Below are 18,025 nucleotides of genomic sequence, written 5' to 3' on the forward strand. Positions count from 1 at the left end.
ATATGACATGAGGGAAATCTTTCAAGCCACTTCATTTTGTGAATGTAATGTTTTGCTGAAATACTTATTAAATGTATTATGTACATTTCATCTGGGGAGAAGTTAAAGATCAGTAAAATATCAAACTTTTTCAGAGTGACATCTTTTTCAAGCATTTCTGAAAGGTGATTCTGTGAATCAAGCAAAAAACCAGCAACATGTTCAACAATCACAAACAAAAGCGTCTTTTGTTTACATCCTTGGTTGTATGTAGGCTAATGACTGACGCAGGGATTTTCTAACCAGAACTTATATCAACTTATATTATTGTATTAGTATTGTATTTTAGTCAGATTTTCCATGAAGACAAATTCAAGCCAGACAAAGGAAACAACTTCCTGTCCTTACATCTGATATTTTCAGAGGAATTTAACTCATTCACCACTTACTTACTTTTTTAATTAAGAAAAAGTTGAACACTTTTCCCTAAATCTCAACCAACCTTTTGTTGTTAGTATATCTCATAACAAATTGCGTTTTCATATTTTAAATATCGGTTTTATATTTTACAAACTGAGCAGCAGTTACTTCCGGCGGCCATCTTTGTTTGAAACGGGTCGCGGCCGGCAGCTTTTGAGAAGTTTAACGACTCTTCAAGGTGCAGCGGACCGTTTGTTTTAGAGCTGGATACATGTTTTTGGGGACCTGGAACGACTGTGAAGACAGCGGTAAGTGTTGTCAAACTAGCTGCGGGGATTTTAGTTTGGTTTTATTTGTCTGTGAGAAACACTGTGTTATTGTGATGTTTACTGCTAGCTTAACTGCTAGCTTAACTGCTAGCTTAGGGGTAGGTTACCTGCGGCTCGTTTGGCTCCCTGTGGCTTCGACATTTTACATGTAAATGAATAATATTTTTATTTTTTATATCTTTTTTATCATCATCACTGTGTTAGGCCTTCAGTGATTCTCACATTCCCCGACAGTAAAAATGTGAAGCCTACACACCCATAACAGTTCTATACTGCAGTGAAGTTGGTTTTAGGTTGGATGTTCGACATTCGCAGCCACTCACACAGTTCAAGTGCACCCGTATTACAGACTTTACAGTAAACACACGGAGAAGACGGCTACAGCGTGTACCGACTTCCTGTTTTCAAAACAAAAATGTGGGATATTTAAAGCAGAGATACTGTGTTTGAAGCTATTGAGCTAAAATGCTAATATTTACATATAGCCTAAAAATTAATAAAAAATATGAACAGATGTAAAATGTAAAAACAAGAGGTGTATCTCATGCAGCCAGTGTAGTTACATGATCCCACACTGATTTTGAGCCCATTGATCACATGACCTGGAAGCTATTGAGCTAAAATGCTAATATTTACATATAAAAAATAATAAAAATATGAACAGATGTAAAATGTAAAAACAAGAGGCGTATCTCATGCAGCCAGTGTAGTTACATGATCCCACACTGATTTTTTTGTTAATTGATCACATGACCTGGAAGCTATTGAGCTAAAATGTTAATATTTGCACATAAAAATTAATAAAAAATATTTAGAGACGTAAAACGTAAAAAGAAGAGGTGTATCTCATGCAGCCAATGTGGTTACATGATCCCACACCTATTTTGAGTTGATTGTTTTGCAATTCTTAATATTATCTAAATATATGTTAATATCTGTTCCACAGCGTAAATGTGAATGTAAAATACTGTACATATTGTCCTATTCTTATTCCTATATTTAGTATTTTATATTGAACATGTATCAATATATATTTAGATAATATTAAGAAGTGCAAAACAAAGAGAAATTGTGCAAAGCTTTGTCATTAAAATGTGTAAACAAGTAGCTGATTTTTCCATGTATTTTTATTTAATATTCATCATGCCTCCATGGCGGAAGTGGTTAAGTAAATACAGTAGAAACAGCACTAAAAAGTAGAACATACTGCTAAACAATCACCTGAAAGCAGAGTGACTGTCATAACAACAACACGGACCAGTGGGTTTTCCCAGGAAATGTTGCCCCGCCCTTATTGGCAGCGAGTCAACCTGCCAATGCCTCTGGGAGGATCTCGCTGTCTCTCCAAGGGGTGAGGGACGGGGGCTCTTTTGATAGTAAAGGTTGTTGACACCTGGGAGACATGAAGAAAAGTGAGCACCCTCCACACCTGCATCGTGGTGGCATCCAGGTTATATTAAAAATGTAATTGTTAGATCCATGTGTAACAGCGGTTTATCATTTTTAATGATGGAGTGTGACTGAATACCTTTACTAAGTACTGGACTTGAGGTTTTTTGCCGATAGTACTTTTACTTTTGAATGCAGGGTTTTACTTGTATTGGAGTATTTTTCATTGTGCGGTATTGTCACTTTTACTTATCGAAAGTATCTGAATACTTCCTCAACTTATTGTTGTAGAATTGATGAGGTTAAAGTAAATTGTAAACTGTTATTCCTGCATTTATTATTGTTTTTTTTGGTCTTTGTCCATTTGCAGGATTCAGAAACATGCACTTGATCTGTGTCTGTTTGTCTGAACCTGATTGCTATGTCCTATCTAAATCACATAAACTCCTGAAGAGGTTAGTGAGTCTGAGGTTCAACTTAAACCAGCCACGGTCCCATTTAACTGACGCTGAGATTTTTACAGCTCGATTATTTTTTTTTAAATTCCCCAAACTTTGCCCTCTTTGTTATTTTGAAAGCAGTCAGGTCCAGTTTAGCGTGCAGCTGTGCTAAACTGGACTCACTTAAAGAGGCTATAATTACAGTTTGAGGCAGTGGTGAAATAGAAAATGTTGACTTGTTTACATGTGTTTGTGTGTGCGTGTGTGTGTTTGTGTGAAATTCTACTGTATTTCTGGATTTGCGAGAAAATATGATCTTATTTATTGTTGTTTGTCTTCAACAGAGATGAAGCTCTTCCACCGGAGGGTTTCCGAGCTTTTGATGGGAGGAACTGGTGTTTTTTGTGAGTCGTGGGGTTCAACAGGATGAGGTCCTCGCCACACACAGTGACAGTGACTGACCCGACGAAGGAGAGCCACACTGTGAGTGTCTGATATTCAGTCTAAATTTACTTACTTTCTATCTGTATTCTCATTGTGTATTGTTGTGAGCTGACACTCGCTGTGGATGAGCTGACACTCGCTGTGGATCCAGGGACCGGAGTCGTCCGGTTTCAGGCATTACTGGCAATGACCAGTGACCAGCTGGCCAGTGTCAGATCTGTCTGACTCTGTGCCAGTCACATTTACGCACATGCCACTCACCTCTCAATAGGGCCGCCAGCCTGAACTGAGTATTTTATGTTATTTACTGAATTTATGTGCACTCCTTTCATCTTTACTGCGTCTTTACTGCATTTGGTTGACACTTTTTAAACGCCTTTCTCTTTTCCTCTGCTGCCTGTCTGTGTGCTTTTCACTGAGGGTCCACACAGACGTAGGGCGGAGCAGAGACGAGGATGTTACTCACGTTGACGACAAACTGTGTTGTTAGATCTGTTGCACTGGCTTTCTTTAAGGAAGTAAAAGTAGTTGAACGTTATGATTGCAAATGACAACCAGACCTGAACCAGAGCAGCAAACTTCTAACTAGATCGAATTAGACAGACTCCTTCTGTTTTTACCCTTCACAGTAAGAGTCCTGGATACCAGTATACACTGCATAAATGCAAGGAGACTCAGATTTTTGGACAGTTTGAACTGTATTCACTACAAGTATTTTTAGTTTTCTCAAACTTATATGCAGTGCCATTCATATATGTATGTACGTGTTTCTGTTTCTTTCCACTGTCTGTAGCCACTACTCTAATATTTGGTGATATGTACTCGAAAGGTTTTATGTGTGTTCGCTCGCTGTAGATAATTGTTCCTCTTTCAGGCAGTAGACACCAGCCTGCCTCTCTTCTCCATTTCAGACAAAATTATCATCCTCAATCTGTAAGTCATAATGAAAAGGCACACTTGGTTTTACACTAAAAAACAAAGAAAACATATTCTCAGAAAGGCAACACGAGCTCCCTGAAGGACTTCTGTAAGGTTTGAAGAAATATATTACACATTTACAGTCTAAGAAAATAGTCAAATGAATTAATTAGGGAAAGGTGAATAGAAACATCTCTGGGAAGGAGTGCGAGAGTGTATCCAGGATGCACTGTCCATCATTTACCTCTTGACACAAAGCTTTTCATACTTGTCTATATCTGGTTAATCACAACATTAGAAGGAAACAACACATTTTTAAGGATTAGGTCTGTTATTGGCCAAATTAACAGGAACAACAACTCTGCCTTAAAAAAAAGAAAGTCGTATACTGTCGGGGCTAAACAGTCTTTCACAACATCTGTGGTCTTTTAATTTGTTATCTAGCAAGAACAGATTCAGCACATATGATGAAAGCACCGAGGTAGACACTATACCAGTCGCCCCCCCGAAACTATACCCAAATTTCCATCAGCATGGAGGTGAATAGATAATGATTGAATTTTCATTTATGGGTGAGCTAATACTTAGCTCAGAGATATGGCAGCTTGTGTCAATATAGATTTATAGATTAATAGATTTTTAGCTCATCTTGTAGTATCCTGCTAGCACACTGTAGAGTGTTGATTACAACTACACAACTTGACATGTTGAACAGTTGAACCGTGGTTTTGAATCAAACTACAGGTAACCGTATTTCTGTAATGCAGGAGTTTCCAATGACTGACACACAGACAGAGCAGAATGGATGCTGAGCCAAGCTTTAATCAGAAAGTACAGAACATCACATGATTTAGAAATGATATACAGAAGTATTGAGTACAAATATTTAAGTACTACAGATAATGAGTTCATTAACAGTAACCTTATTTCTTTTCTTCTTTGCCTGAGTTTAATAATGTGACGTTAAATAATTACTGCAAACTGGAAACAAAATGAAAATAATCTGGTCGCCTGCTGTAGATAATTGTTCCTCTTTCAGGCAGTAGACACCAGCCTGCCTCTCTTCTCCATTTCTGATAAAATTATCATCCTCAATCTGCAAGTCATAATGAAAAGGCACACTTGGTTTTACACTAAAAAACAAAGAAAACATTTTCTCAGAAAGGCAACACGAGCTCCCAAATGAGCTCAAATGAATGAATTAGGGAAAAGGCCCTTTTTTCCGCTGTCTTTGGTAGTATACTCAAATAAAAAAGTATCAACAACTCAAATTACATATGCTGTCAGGGCTAAAGAGTCTTTCACAACATCTTCGGTCTTTTAATTTAAGAGATATGGCAGCATATGTTGATATAGATTTATAGATTTTAAGATCATCCTGTAGTTTCCTGAGCACCTCCCTCCTCCTTTTGCTCCTGCTACCTCTTCTGTCTTTACCCCTTCCGCTTCCTTCCTACGTTCTGACTATGTTTTCCCTCTTTCTTGACATTGCCTCTGCCACTGTGGACGCCTTGTTGAGGTTTTGTGAGTGAAGGTTGTGAATTCTCTGAAAAACAATAGCGGGCAACTTCTCCACCACTATCGCAGCTTGTGCACTGCATAGCACCTTGTCGGTTGCAACGGAATATGTTGCTCAGACCGACTGATCCCCCAAGTCGCTCGAGGGATCCCCGTAGAGCGTTGTCAGGTATGGGACCACCAACACGTGGCTGGAATATGTTGGAAAATACAACAGCGTAGTTAGTCCATTTCCGAATCGCTTTAATGCTATTAAGAATGCTCAAATCACTTGATTCGCTTGTGCATTTGTTATCACATGGAGAAGCAAGAACGTAGAAAAGCAAAAAATCTTTTTTTTTAAATTTTCTGAACAAGGTGTCGATGTGCTGCAGAGTACGGTACTCTGCATGATCTGCTCTACCCGCCCAAACTTCATTAGGACACTCTCTTTTAACATCAGCCCATGTCTGAACCCCTTGAGGACAATTACTCAGAACATCACTCCATTGCACATATCCACCAGGACACTGATCCACAACATTGGGCCATCTCAGAACCGTGGCTGCAACCACCCTCGTGCTGCTGTACACGTCACAATTACCAATCTTCTTCCTGACTTTCTCTCCATCGTCAGTCACTTGACTGATGTCATATATCTTCTTGCGTTCGTTGTATGGGATGGTTACTGCCAGGCTGAACATCGGGTTTCTTTTGTCAGAACAAAACAGATCCAAAAAACATAAACCAGGTGTTATTTTAAACAGTTGAGCGATATAGAAAGTGAGAGGCCAAACCAAATTGCAGTATGCAGTCACATGTTGCCTCTGCCAGTATCTCTGTTTGATTATCAAATAAAATGCCTTTATAATAGATATAACACATATACACATAATAAACATAATAAACATTAAAATAAGTTCAACTATTAATCCTGAAGTAGATGCATTGTTATTGTGAATTTAAAAACAAGCATATGGAAAATACTACTTTGTACAATGTAGCGTTTTTCTGTCAGCTGGTCTATGTTTGTCTGTTTCTGTCGTTTCGTTCTGCTGTAAAGCAGATTGTAACTATTATTTTAAAAAGCACTATAAAAGTAACTGTTACTTAGTTCCTTACTGACCTTTCAACATTGCTGCTTGTGTAGCTTGGTGTGTACCTGCCACAAGAAACGGATGCAAAATGTTACTGCAATGTTTGATATGATACAGAAGATAAGAGCCTGATGTGATAATTGGAAAGGTGCACTGGTTATACAGTTGTCAGAAATGGGTTTTGTATGAAAAGGAAACAATAAACACACAACAGCCCACCACATTATATTAGAAATGTATCAATACTAACGACTTGTACTCGCCCAATTCAGTTTTCTTAGTAAGTTAAACTGAGATAAAACGACTCCTCAGACAGACATTACTTTTTGAGATTATGAAATGTAATTACAAAGGTAACTTGACAAGAGTTTGTCATGTTTCCTGGTTGGTTTGTTTTTAGGAAGTGGTTGTATTTTTATGTGTAAATAGAAGTCGACTCACTTGTTCAAGATCTGATCTACAATTTTTGCAAGTTGTTTCTCGTCCACAGCTGCCAAACTGTTTCCATCGAACAGCAACAAGCAGAGTGTTACAGCCATCCAGCACCGGCCAGCCATCTGAGTGTTACACAAACAGCATCGGCACAGAGCATTTAGTACATTACAGTACAGTACAATAACATCTCTGGTTACTGACTGATACATGATTACTTGATTATCAAAATATTTCTATAAAAAGAAAATATGCAAATACTCTGTCCTGTATGTCCAACCTGAAGTCAAATTAACTGCCGAGCTCAGTAAGGAAACTGGAAATGGTTGTTGTTGCTAAAAAATCATTAAGCTGCTGACTCATGACAATCATGGGAAATTAAGGGAAATTCAATGTGTCTATCCTGTAATTGCCTGCAGCCACAGTGGACTCTGTTCAGTGCTACAGTCTCACTTTAATGTGGCTTAATAACGTCTTCGGGAACTGAAAAGGCCAATGAGACTCTTGAATATGCCTTTTATAAGGAAAATATGTATGAAAATAAGGCTTTACTGTTACTACGGTCCATATTTCAAACTTGTTTGCTAGTTCAAACTTATTTTTGGCCAACCTGCACAAACCTGACAAATTCCAATGCATCATTAAAAGCAGGCGTAATTAATTTTTTGCACTGAGTTTTACCAAAATTAGTAAGTGTTCCTCTAAAATCGTAAAATCAAGGCATGGAGATGAATACCGCCGACTTTTCTCAATCTTTCAGTCCAGTACAACATCTTGCTTCGAGGTTATGTAGATAAAAAAAAACATTTCCTTGCCCATGTTTTTTTGTCTTTTGTATTCTAAAATATGATTTCTACTCAATTCTATGAAAAATCTTTTACCTGCTTTGGTGGAGAAAGATGTTGCACAAATGCAAGTGACTCGGTTTCCTTCTCAGTGCAGGGTGCGGTCTCAGTGAATTCACACTGAGGGAAGTGACATTTTTATAGTAAAGAGGCTGAGCGAGGCCAAACCCTCAGAGTGGCCTGATGTCCTTATTTGAACATGTTTCTGAGGAGTGATGAACAGAAGAAACCACGTATATTTAAATGATACAGTTACGGCTGAAAATGACAACAGAAATAATCATGTAATAACGAAATGAATAAATATGTTTTGAATCAAACTACAGGTAACCATAGTTCTGTAATGCAGGAGTTTCCAATGACTGACACAGACGGAGCAGAATGGATGCTGAGCCAAGCTTTAATCAGAAAGTACAGAACATCACATGATTTAGAAATTATATACAGAAGTATTGAGTACAAATATTTAAGTACTACAGATAATGAGTTCATTAACATTAACCTTTTTGTTTTTCTTCTTCGCCTCAGTTCAATAATATGACGTAAAATAATTACTGCAAACTGGAAACAAAATGAAAATAATCTGGTCGCCTTCAGTGAATGTTTCCTCATGAGCTAAATGTCATTATTGATCAGTTCTCTCTTCAGATTGTGAGACAGCTAATGAGCCACTTTTGTTTCTTTCCACCGTCTATAGCCACTACTCTAATATTTGGTAATATGTACTCAAAGGTTTTATGTGCGGTCGCTCGCTGTAGATAATTGTTCCTCTTTCAGGCAGTAGACACCAGCCTGCCTCTCTTCTCCATTTCTGACCAAATTATCATCCTCAATCTGCAAGTCATAATGAAAAGGCACACTTGGTTTTACTCTAAAAAACAAACAACATTTTCTCAGAAAGGCAACACGAGCTCCCTGAAGGACTTCTTTATGGTTTAAAGAAAGAAATTACACATTTACAGTCTAAGAAAATAGTCAAATGAATGAATTAGGGAAAAGGCCCTTTTTTCCACTGTCTTTGGTAGTATACTCAAATAAAAAATGATCAACAACTCTGGCCTAGAAAACATACAAAGCATTACATATGCTGTCAGAGCTAAAGAGTCTTTCACAACATCTTCGGTCTTTTAGTTTAAGAGATATGGCAGCATATGTTGATATAGATTTATAGATTTTAAGCTCATGCTGTAGTTTCCTGAGCACCTCCCTCCTCCTTTTGCTCCTGCTACCTCTTCTGTCTTTACCCCTTCCACTTCTTTCCTACGTTCTGACTACGATTTCCCTCTTTCCTGACGTTGCCTCTGCCACTGTGACCTCCTCTGTAACTGCAAACCTTTGTGGAAACACCTTGTTGAGGTTTTGTGTGTGAAGGTTGTGATTTCTCTGAAAAACAATAGCGGGCAACTTTTCCACCACTATCGCAGCTTGTGCACTGCATAGCACCTTGTCGGTTGCAATGGAATATGTTGCTCAGACCGACTGATCGCCCGAGTCGCTCGAGGGCTCCCTGTAGATCGTCTTCACCTATGGGACCACCATCACGCGGCTTGAATATGTTGGAAAACACAACAGCGTAGTTAGTCCATTTCCGAATCACTTTAATGCTATTAAGAATGCTCCAATGACTTGATTCACTAGTGCATCTTTTATCACATGGAGAAGCAAGAACGTAGAAAAGCAACAAATCATTTTTGTTAAGATTGTTGACCAAGCTGTTAATGCCCTGCAGAGTACGGTACTCTGCATGATCTGCTCTACCCTCCCTAACTACATTAGGACACTTTCTATTAACATCAGCCCATGTCTTAACCCCTTGAGGACATTTTCTCCTAACATCACTCCATTGCACATTTCCACCAGGACACTGATCCACAACATTGGGCCATCTCAGAACCGTGGCTGCAACCACCCTCGTGCCGGCGTACACGTCACAGCTAAGAATCTCCCTCCTGACGTGGCCTCCATCGTCAGTCACTTGACTGATGTCATACATCTTCTCGCCTTCGTTGTATGGGATGGTTACTGCCAGGCTGAACATCGGGGTTCTTCTGTCAGAACAGAACAGATCCAAAAAACATAAACCAGGTGTTATTTTAAACAGTTGAGCAATATAGAAAGTGAGAGACCAAACCTAATTGCAGAGTTCAGTCACATGTTGCCACTGCCAGTATCTGTTTGATTATCAAATGAATACCTTTTATAATGAATAAAACAAATATGCACATAATAAATATAATAAACATTAAAATAAGTTAAACAATTAATCCTGAAGTAGATGCATTGTTATTGCATATTGCATATTGTTATTGTGAATTTAAAAACAAGCAAATGGAAAATACTACTTTGTATAATTTTCTGTCAGCTGGTCTATGTTTGTCTGTTTCTGTCGTTTCGTTCTGCTGTAAAGCAGATTGTAACTATTATTTTGAAAAGCACTATAAGAGTAACTTTTACTTTGTTCCTTACTGACCTTCCACCATTGCTGCTTGTGTAGCTTGGTGTGTACCTGCCACAAGAAACGGATGCAAAATGTTACTGCAATGTTTGATCATATGATACAGAAGATAAGAACCTGATGTGATAATTGGAAAGGTGCACTGGTTATACAGTTGTCAGAAATGGGCTTTGTATGAAAAGGAAACAATAAACACAGAACAGCCCACCACATTATATTAGAAATGTATCAATACTAAGGACTTGTACTCCAATTCAGTTTTCTTAGTAAGTTAAATTGAGATAAAACGACTCCTCAGACAGCTATTACTTTTTGAGATTATGAAATGTAATTACAAAGGTAACTTGACAAGAGTTTGTCATGTTTCCTGGTTGGTTTGTTTTTAGGATTTGGTTGTATTTTTGTGTGTAAGAAGAAGTCGACTCACTTGTTCAAGATCTGATCTACAATTGGTGCAAGTTGGTTCTGGTCCACAGCTGCCAAACTGTTTCCATCGAACAGCAACAAACAGAGTGTTACAGCCAACCAGCACCGGCCAGCCATCTGAGTGTTACACAAACCACATCGGCACAGAGCATTTAGTACATTACAGTACAGTACAATAACATCTCTGGTTACTAGGGGTGTAACAATACATGTATTCGTATTGAATTGTTTCGGTACAGGACGTTCGGTTCGGTACACGGCTGTGCACGGGTGAGTTTCCAGAGCGGAAGTTGCGTGTGTTTATTTTCTGCCTGCAGCTACACGTGCAGCCCGTTTACATCATGGCTAACGCTAGCGCGAAACCAGAGCTTGAAGACCCTCCCTTGTCGCTCAAGTCTCCTGCTTGGGAACGGAGAAAGACGAGTTTGCGGTTTTTTGTGCTTGTATCAACACGGAGTGTTTTATTTTGAAAATCAACCGGATGTATTGTTGTTGTTTCGTGTCAGACTTCCTGTCTGCTCTGTGATAAATTCGGCTAAATTTCTGCGTTGTGCCGCGACACTTGAAACGGCACCACCCGAGTGTGAATATCACTGCGGCAAAAAAAAAAATGACCTTAGCGCAAACACAGCTGACTTTGGCAATCAAGCAGCTTCTCCCTAGCAACTCAGCCCGTATGAACAACACCAGTGCAAACCTGGCAGAGGGACTTAAAGAGACAGTGACAATAATTTATTTAACTTATTACCAGGCGGCACTTTACAACAGTATTCTATTTTTTATTTTATTTTCACATTTTGTATAATGTTACAATAAATTGTTGGTTTACAAAAGTTCCGAATAAACAACAAGCAAATATATGTTTTGCATTTTGTTCCCGTACTGTACCAAAAATGAACTGAACCGTGACCTCAAAACCGAGGTACATATCGAACCTTGATTTTAGTGTATTGTTACACCCGTACTGGTTACTGACTGATACATGATTACTTGATTATCAAAATATTTCTATAAAGAAAATATACAAATACTCTTTCCTATATGTCCAACCTGAAGTCAAATTAACTGCCAAGCTCAGTAAGGAAACTGGAAATGGATGTTGTTGCTAAAAGATCATTTAGCTGCTGACTCCTGACAATCGTGGGAAATTAAGGGAAATTCAATGTGTCTATCCTGTAATTGCCTGCAGCCACGGTGGACTCCGTTCAATGCTACAGTCTCCCTTTAATGTGGCTTAATAACGTCTTTGGGAACTGAAAAGGCCAATGAGACTCTTGAATATGCCTTTTATAAGGAAAATATGTATGAAAATAAGGCTTTACTGTTACTACGGTCCATATTTCAAACTTGTTTGCTAGTTCAAACTTATTTTTGGCCAACCTGCACAAACCTGACAAATTCCAACGCATCATTAAAAGCAGGCGTAATTAATTTTTTGCACTGAGTTTTACCAAAATTAGTAAGTGTTCCTCTAAAATCGTAAAATCAAGGCATGGAGATGAATACCACTGACTTTTCTCAATCTTTCAGTCCAGTACAACACCTTGCTTTGAGGTTATGTAGATTAAAAAAAACATTTCCTTGCCCACGTTTTTTTGTCTTTTGTATTCTAAAATATGATTTTTACTCAATTCTATGAAAAATCTTTTACCTGCTTTGGTGGAGAAAGATGTCGCACAAATGCAAGTGACTCGGTTTCCTTCTCAGTGCAGGGTGCGGTCTCAGTGAATTCACACTGAGGGAAGTGACATTTTTATAGTAAAGAGGCTGAGCGAGGCCAAACCCTCAGAGTGGCCTGATGTCCTTATTTGAACATGTTTCTGAGAAGTGATGAACAGAAGAAACCACGTATATTTAAATGATACAGTTACAACAGAAATAAATATGTAATAACGAAATAATTAAATATATCTGCAGCACCATACCTGAGGTGTCTTTCAGCTTTTCCTGTGGGCCTCCATCTCAGTGGTATTGAAATATAACTGGGTTGTTCTGATTGTATTCAGGTGTTACCAAATGACTGACACACAGACCAGAATGGATGCTTAGCGAAGCTTTATTCAGATTAAACAGACATCAAGAGATGTGTGTAATGTGTGAGTACAATGACATGAGTACTGTAAATACTGAAGACAGTAAAATAAATCTTTTCAGGTTAAAATGCAAAACAAGAAAACAAAAAAATGCTTTATTTGATTTAAAAAAACAAGCATTTCAAAACTGGGTTTTGATAATAGAGTTGGGACTAAACATGTCTAATGTTTTTTCCCTTTTTCTAACAACAACAAAAAAAAAATGCTGCTTCTTTATTTTTTCATGGGTCTATCTTTTAATCTATATTAGGTGCTCAAGTCCCTCTAATCAAGACGTAAGGATAATTAAAGTACAATACTGCTGTGAATGTGGTCATCACATGAACAAATAATGACTCTGGGATGGGATTCAGATCAATAATAAAAAGTACTAATACATGTGAGAATGTCCCTACAAAAATACAGGTAAAAGAATATATTGGTAATGCTATCAATTTTTATTTTTTTATTTTATTTATTTAATTACTTTGCAATTTGGCTTCATATGAATGTCATTGTATCAGTGTGAGAAATTACTTGAGAATTATGCTTGCTCTATATAGTAATAATATAGTAATATAGTAAACTCCTTTGTTCTCAAAGCGAAGGGAGTCCGTCGAAGTCGAGGTAGATTTGTGGAGCTGCTGAAGTTCTAACAAATCTGTTTCACCTGAATCACAGCTGTCCCAAAACTTAACTACGACCCCATCCTCCCCTGCGTCTGCCACCTCCCCTGCGTCTGCCGCCTCCTCTACGTCTGCCACCTCCTCTACGTCTGCTGCCTCCTCTGCGCCTGATGCCTCCCCTGCCTTTTCCCCCTCGTCTACGCCTTCTCATTCCCCTGCCTTTTCGCCCCTTGCGCCTTCTCAGTCCTCGGCCTTTTCGCCCCTTGCGCCTTCTCAGTCCTCTGCCTTTTCCCCCTCGTCTACGCCTTCTCAGTCCTCGGCCTTTTCCCCCTCGTCTACGCCTTCTCATTCCTCGGCCTTTTCGCCCCTTGCGCCTTCTCAGTCCTCTGCCTTTTCCCCCTCGTCTACGCCTTCTCATTCCCCTGCCTTTTCCCCCTCGTCTACGCCTTCTCATTCCCCTGCCTTTTCCCCCTCGTCTACGCCTTCTCAGTCCTCGGCCTTTTCGCCCCTTGCGCCTTCTCAGTCCTCGGCCTTTTCCCCCTCGTCTACGCCTTCTCAGTCCTCTGCCTTTTCCCCCTCGTCTACGCCTTCTCATTCCCCTGCCTTTTCGCCCCTTGCGCCTTCTCAGTCCTCGGCCTTTTCGCCCCTTGCGCCTTCTCAGTCCTCGGCCTTTTCGCCCCTTGCGCCTTCTCATTCCTCGGCCTTTACATCCCTTACGCCTTCTCATTCCTCTGCCTTTACATCCCTTACGCCTTCTCATTCCTCTGCCTTTTCCCCCTCGTCTACGCCTTCTCATTCCTCGGCCTTTACATCCCTTACGCCTTCTCATTCCTCTGCCTTTACATCCCTTACGCCTTCTCATTCCTCTGCCTTTTCCCCCTCGTCTACGCCTTCTCATTCCTCTGCCTTTACATCCCTTACGCCTGCTCATTCCTCCGCATTTCCCCCCTTGTGAGGGTGGCGCACCTCCATTTGGAATTACGCCATTTTCACTACTATTATCAAGACCACCTTGTGAGGAAGGGGCACCTTCATCTTCATTTTCACTACCATTATCAACACCACCTTGTGAGGGTGGCGCACCTCCATTTGGAATTACGCCATTTTCACTACTATTATCAAGACCACCTTGTGAGGAAGGGGCACCTTCATCTTCATTTTCACTACCATTATCAACACCACCTTGTGAGGGTGGTGCACCTCCATTTGGAATTACGCCATTTTCATTACTATTATCAAGACCACCTTGTGAGGAAGGGGCACCTTCATCTTCACTTTCACTACCATTATCAACACCAACTTGACTGCCTGTGGATGACGTGGGGGGCTGGGTAGTGCTGGGATCACTTTTAGAGACAGCTTCAGGGATATCGTCGATATTCTGGTTCTGGTCATCTGGGATCCTTCCAGCCAGATTCAACTTGCCGTCTGTCTGGTAACTGTCAAAGGAAAAAGATAAGACTTTACACGATGTGTTTAAGATCTTTTGGAGCAGAACACAATGTTCTGTAGATTGAAGATGACATCGTTCCACCAACACCGATCCCTTTGGTGGATTTCAAAGAGTCTTCGTCTCTGCAAAATACCTGCAAAAAAAGTGCCTTTGGAGTTGGGCTGCCTGTGCTACCGGTCGTCATACATAATTAATGGAAGGTGCCTTGCTTTTCTAAAAAATGCTAGAAAACAGTGATGTGCAGTGGAGGAGAGGAGCGTCTCGTCATTAAACAAATAAAGATATGGATAAAATGTTATAGCTTTCTTTGTTGGGAACACTGGTCTTGGCAGTATTTTTGAGTTGTTGATACAAAAAGTGAACTACACTCTTAATGCGCTAATTAAAATTGAGATGTAGATTGAAAACAGCTTCTATATTTCTGCCTGTGTGTTTTTATCAGTTGACCAAGATGTGTCACAGTATTGCTTGAAATTTAATTGGTACCAGTTACTAGAACTTCAGCTTTTTTACATCCTCAATTCTCAAAAAGATTGGACACTGTGTAACAGAACAAAGTTCTTGTTTGGCTTTTCCCTTTGGCTTGATGGTTTTTGGAGATCAGAAGCACGTTTTCATAGCTACTGTACCTGTGTGCTGTCACAATAATAGCTTGTGGACATGTTTTACACACAAATCCAGCTACATACTTTGTACTAGGGACCCAGCATTATTATTCTCAGCCTTGCTTTCTAAGTATTTGTTCTACCTTCTATACCCCACAGCAACATCCTGCTATATTTCAGCTCCTTGTGATGTCTGACACATCTTCAAATAGCACAATTATTTTATTCAGTGATACAGAAGTCAACTCACTTTTTCAAGGTGCCATCTACAATTTCTGGAAGCCTGTTCTGGTCCACAACAGCCAGACTGTTTTCAGTAGAGAGGAAGAAGGCGAGCGCTGCAACCATCCAGCAGAGGCCAGCCATCTGCACACAGATCAAGATAGGTAGCGGTTGAAGTAAGTAGTAAGTAGAGTGTTTTTTAAAGACGGTATCATCATGAACAGGACTAAAAACCCAGAAAATAATAATAAACCAGAGCAAATATATGATAATCTCAAAATATAAATACTAATAAAGTAATCGTCACAGATTACAACATGCCTTCATAGTTATCATATCAAAAATGATACCTTAAAGTTATACTTCACTCAAGGCAGTTTGTATTGATGATATATATATATATATATATATATATATATATATATATATATATATATATATATATATATATAAGGTATCTGGAGTACAGCTGTAGGATTTTAAAGGTCCATGACGTGAATTGAGAGGGCCAAGTGAGTTGATATGGAATGACCCCATACTTGCATCATGCATATCAATTAAACTGTGACACTGGAATGTCATTTATAAATTTCTCAAGTGGATGTCATAACTTCCTTATTTTGTTGGTTTTGTTTTCTGTGGTTTTCACAAAGCTATTAAAACCAGCATCAACAGTTAATGAGAGGGACCTCTGTGCAAAACGTGTCCAGGGGCATATGCATTCGTATACTGAGTGTTTTCAGTATACTTATTTGGTCACCACATACTTTAAACCATCTTAGAATTATTGTGTAGGATGGATTTAATCCAGCAAACTGAAGAAGACAAAAACAAAACAAACAAAAACACAGTAAAAAAGAAGTTTTGCCAACCACAGACATCCTCTGCCTCTAAAGGGCTTAATGTGGCTTCATGAACTCTTTTGAATTTAAAAAAAATAAATATATATTACAAGGTGTCAGGAGAGATGAGATGCATGAAAGGCCTAATAATTGCATAAGTTGAGAAACAATAATCACTGAAGCCGTTGCTACCTTCCTCCTGAGAATGAAGCCAGATGCAGCCAGGTGAAAATCTTTTACCTTCTTTGTAGAGAAAGATGCCTGACGGATGCTGCCGCCCACTTCTTCTGTTGTCCTCTCAGGTGCTGCTGCAGTGCAAACTGTCAGAAAGAAGGACGTTTTTATAGAGGAGAAGTTGATCACTCCCAACCCCTCAGACTTAGATCATGACCTTATTTGAACATATTTTTCAAAGATGAAAGAATATTGAAACTGTAGGAGGTCTTGTCTTTGATATATGCATCTTCGATTTCACAACTGGACCAAAGAAAACATATTGAGCACTAGTTGGTTTTAACTTTTTAATGCATCTAACAGCTGTGGTTTGGCTGTAAAATGACCCATTTTAGGTTTAGTGAATTGTAGTTTTAATATCAGTCATCAAAACATGGTGTTACTGCTGAATCAATCAATCATGTACATGGATGGATTGTGAGGCGATGGGCCCCTGGGCACAGACATGGAAAAGGCCCCCACTGATCCCACATAGAGGCCAGAGCCCTCGACTGAAAGACACACAGAGCAATGTGATGCAGGTGAACCAGAACTCCTGAACGTAAAAACAACTTGGAAATGTTGTTTGTGGTCGTTGTGCAACTATTTTGTTATCGTTCGGTGTCTATTTGTAGTAGTTTTGTGTCTTTGTGGTCATTTTGTGTCTCTTAGTGGTTGTTTTGTAAATTGTAAAAACTGATTATAAATTCAGTTTTCAGTACAGTGTGATGGTAAATACCTCGATACAAAACCACATTATTATTACTTTTACACTGATTAAGGCAGGAGAAATTACAAAATATAAAATATATTGTCATTTACTTTAAATGGTCCGTTTGTTTCAGGCCTCTTCAACAAAACACGTGTAGAGTATCTCTGTCCAATGGTGGAGAGTCACTTAAAGGGGTGCTCCACCAATTTCACACATTAAAGTGTGTTTACAGGTCCAGAGGAAGCTGCATGTAGCTTCATGAATCACCTCCTGTGATGTTATTCAGTTGCATTGTGGGTAATGTAGGCACAAGGTTTTGAAATAGAAGACGAATGTGTGGATTTAAAAAGGTGATGTCTCTGCTTCTGCTGTATTGATTTTGATCATTTGTTTTCAAACTGTCCATAATGAGTCAAACAGTGTTACAGGAGTGTGATGATGCTTTTCAAAATCAGCTGCCTTCATTAACCACAATGCAACTTTGCCACTGAGTGACATCACTGGAGGCAATTTATCAGATTACATGCAGCTTCCTCTGGAGCCACAAAAAGGCTTCATACTACTTTTTCCACATATCCAGTAGGACTCCAGAAGACCACAAAGAGTGAG

General features: G+C 39.2%; 2 protein-coding genes across 4 annotated transcripts in view; one reads left to right on the plus strand and one right to left on the minus strand.

Moving 5' to 3' along the window:
- The first annotated feature begins 3,026 nt into the window (after window positions 1–3,026).
- The window catches only part of LOC311270053 (protocadherin Fat 1-like), a 36,357-nt gene continuing 21,358 nt past the window's right edge, over window positions 3,027–18,025 (plus strand). The window contains exon 1 of the mRNA XM_084374682.1: window positions 3,027–3,040. The gene's annotated coding sequence lies outside the window, so the exon portion shown is untranslated. The remainder of the gene's footprint in view (window positions 3,041–18,025) is intronic.
- LOC311270061 (uncharacterized protein) lies at window positions 4,306–18,016 on the minus strand. Of its 3 annotated transcripts, none has more exons than XM_084374694.1 (6): window positions 15,678–15,819; window positions 12,323–14,808; window positions 6,955–7,070; window positions 6,543–6,578; window positions 6,021–6,127; window positions 4,306–5,015 (listed from the first exon to the last, which is right to left on the minus strand). In XM_084374694.1, the coding sequence occupies exons 3-6, from the start codon at window positions 7,068–7,070 to the stop codon at window positions 5,011–5,013; spliced, it is 264 nt and encodes an 87-aa protein (XP_084230820.1). In that variant the 5' UTR covers window positions 12,323–14,808; window positions 15,678–15,819; the 3' UTR covers window positions 4,306–5,010. The 3 variants fall into 3 exon arrangements, 2 of the variants coding, with proteins under 2 accessions (XP_084230820.1, XP_084230819.1); XR_014624178.1 differs by lacking the exon at window positions 4,306–5,015 and adding an exon at window positions 16,732–18,016 and having other exon boundaries at window positions 5,664–6,127; window positions 15,678–15,793; XM_084374693.1 differs by lacking the exons at window positions 12,323–14,808; window positions 15,678–15,819 and adding an exon at window positions 7,827–8,104 and having other exon boundaries at window positions 4,306–6,127.

The sequence above is a fragment of the Pagrus pagrus genome (genome assembly GCF_965226575.1).
Source record: "Pagrus pagrus genome assembly, chromosome: 2".
In the NCBI taxonomy this organism is placed as follows: domain Eukaryota; kingdom Metazoa; phylum Chordata; class Actinopteri; order Spariformes; family Sparidae; genus Pagrus; species Pagrus pagrus.

What these genes read in the sequence shown, in the direction of transcription:
- LOC311270061 (XM_084374693.1), bottom strand. Translation starts at nt 7,070, where the DNA reads ATGGCTGGCCGGTGCTGGATGGCTGTAACACTCTGCTTGTTGCTGTTC. An exon ending in GTAGATCAGATCTTGAACAA is followed by an intron (nt 6,579 to 6,954) that starts GTGAGTCGACTT and finishes TTCTTGTGGCAG; the next exon opens with GTACACACCAAGCTACACAA. An exon ending in ACAAGCAGCAATGTTGAAAG is followed by an intron (nt 6,128 to 6,542) that starts GTCAGTAAGGAA and finishes TTCTGACAAAAG; the next exon opens with AAACCCGATGTTCAGCCTGG.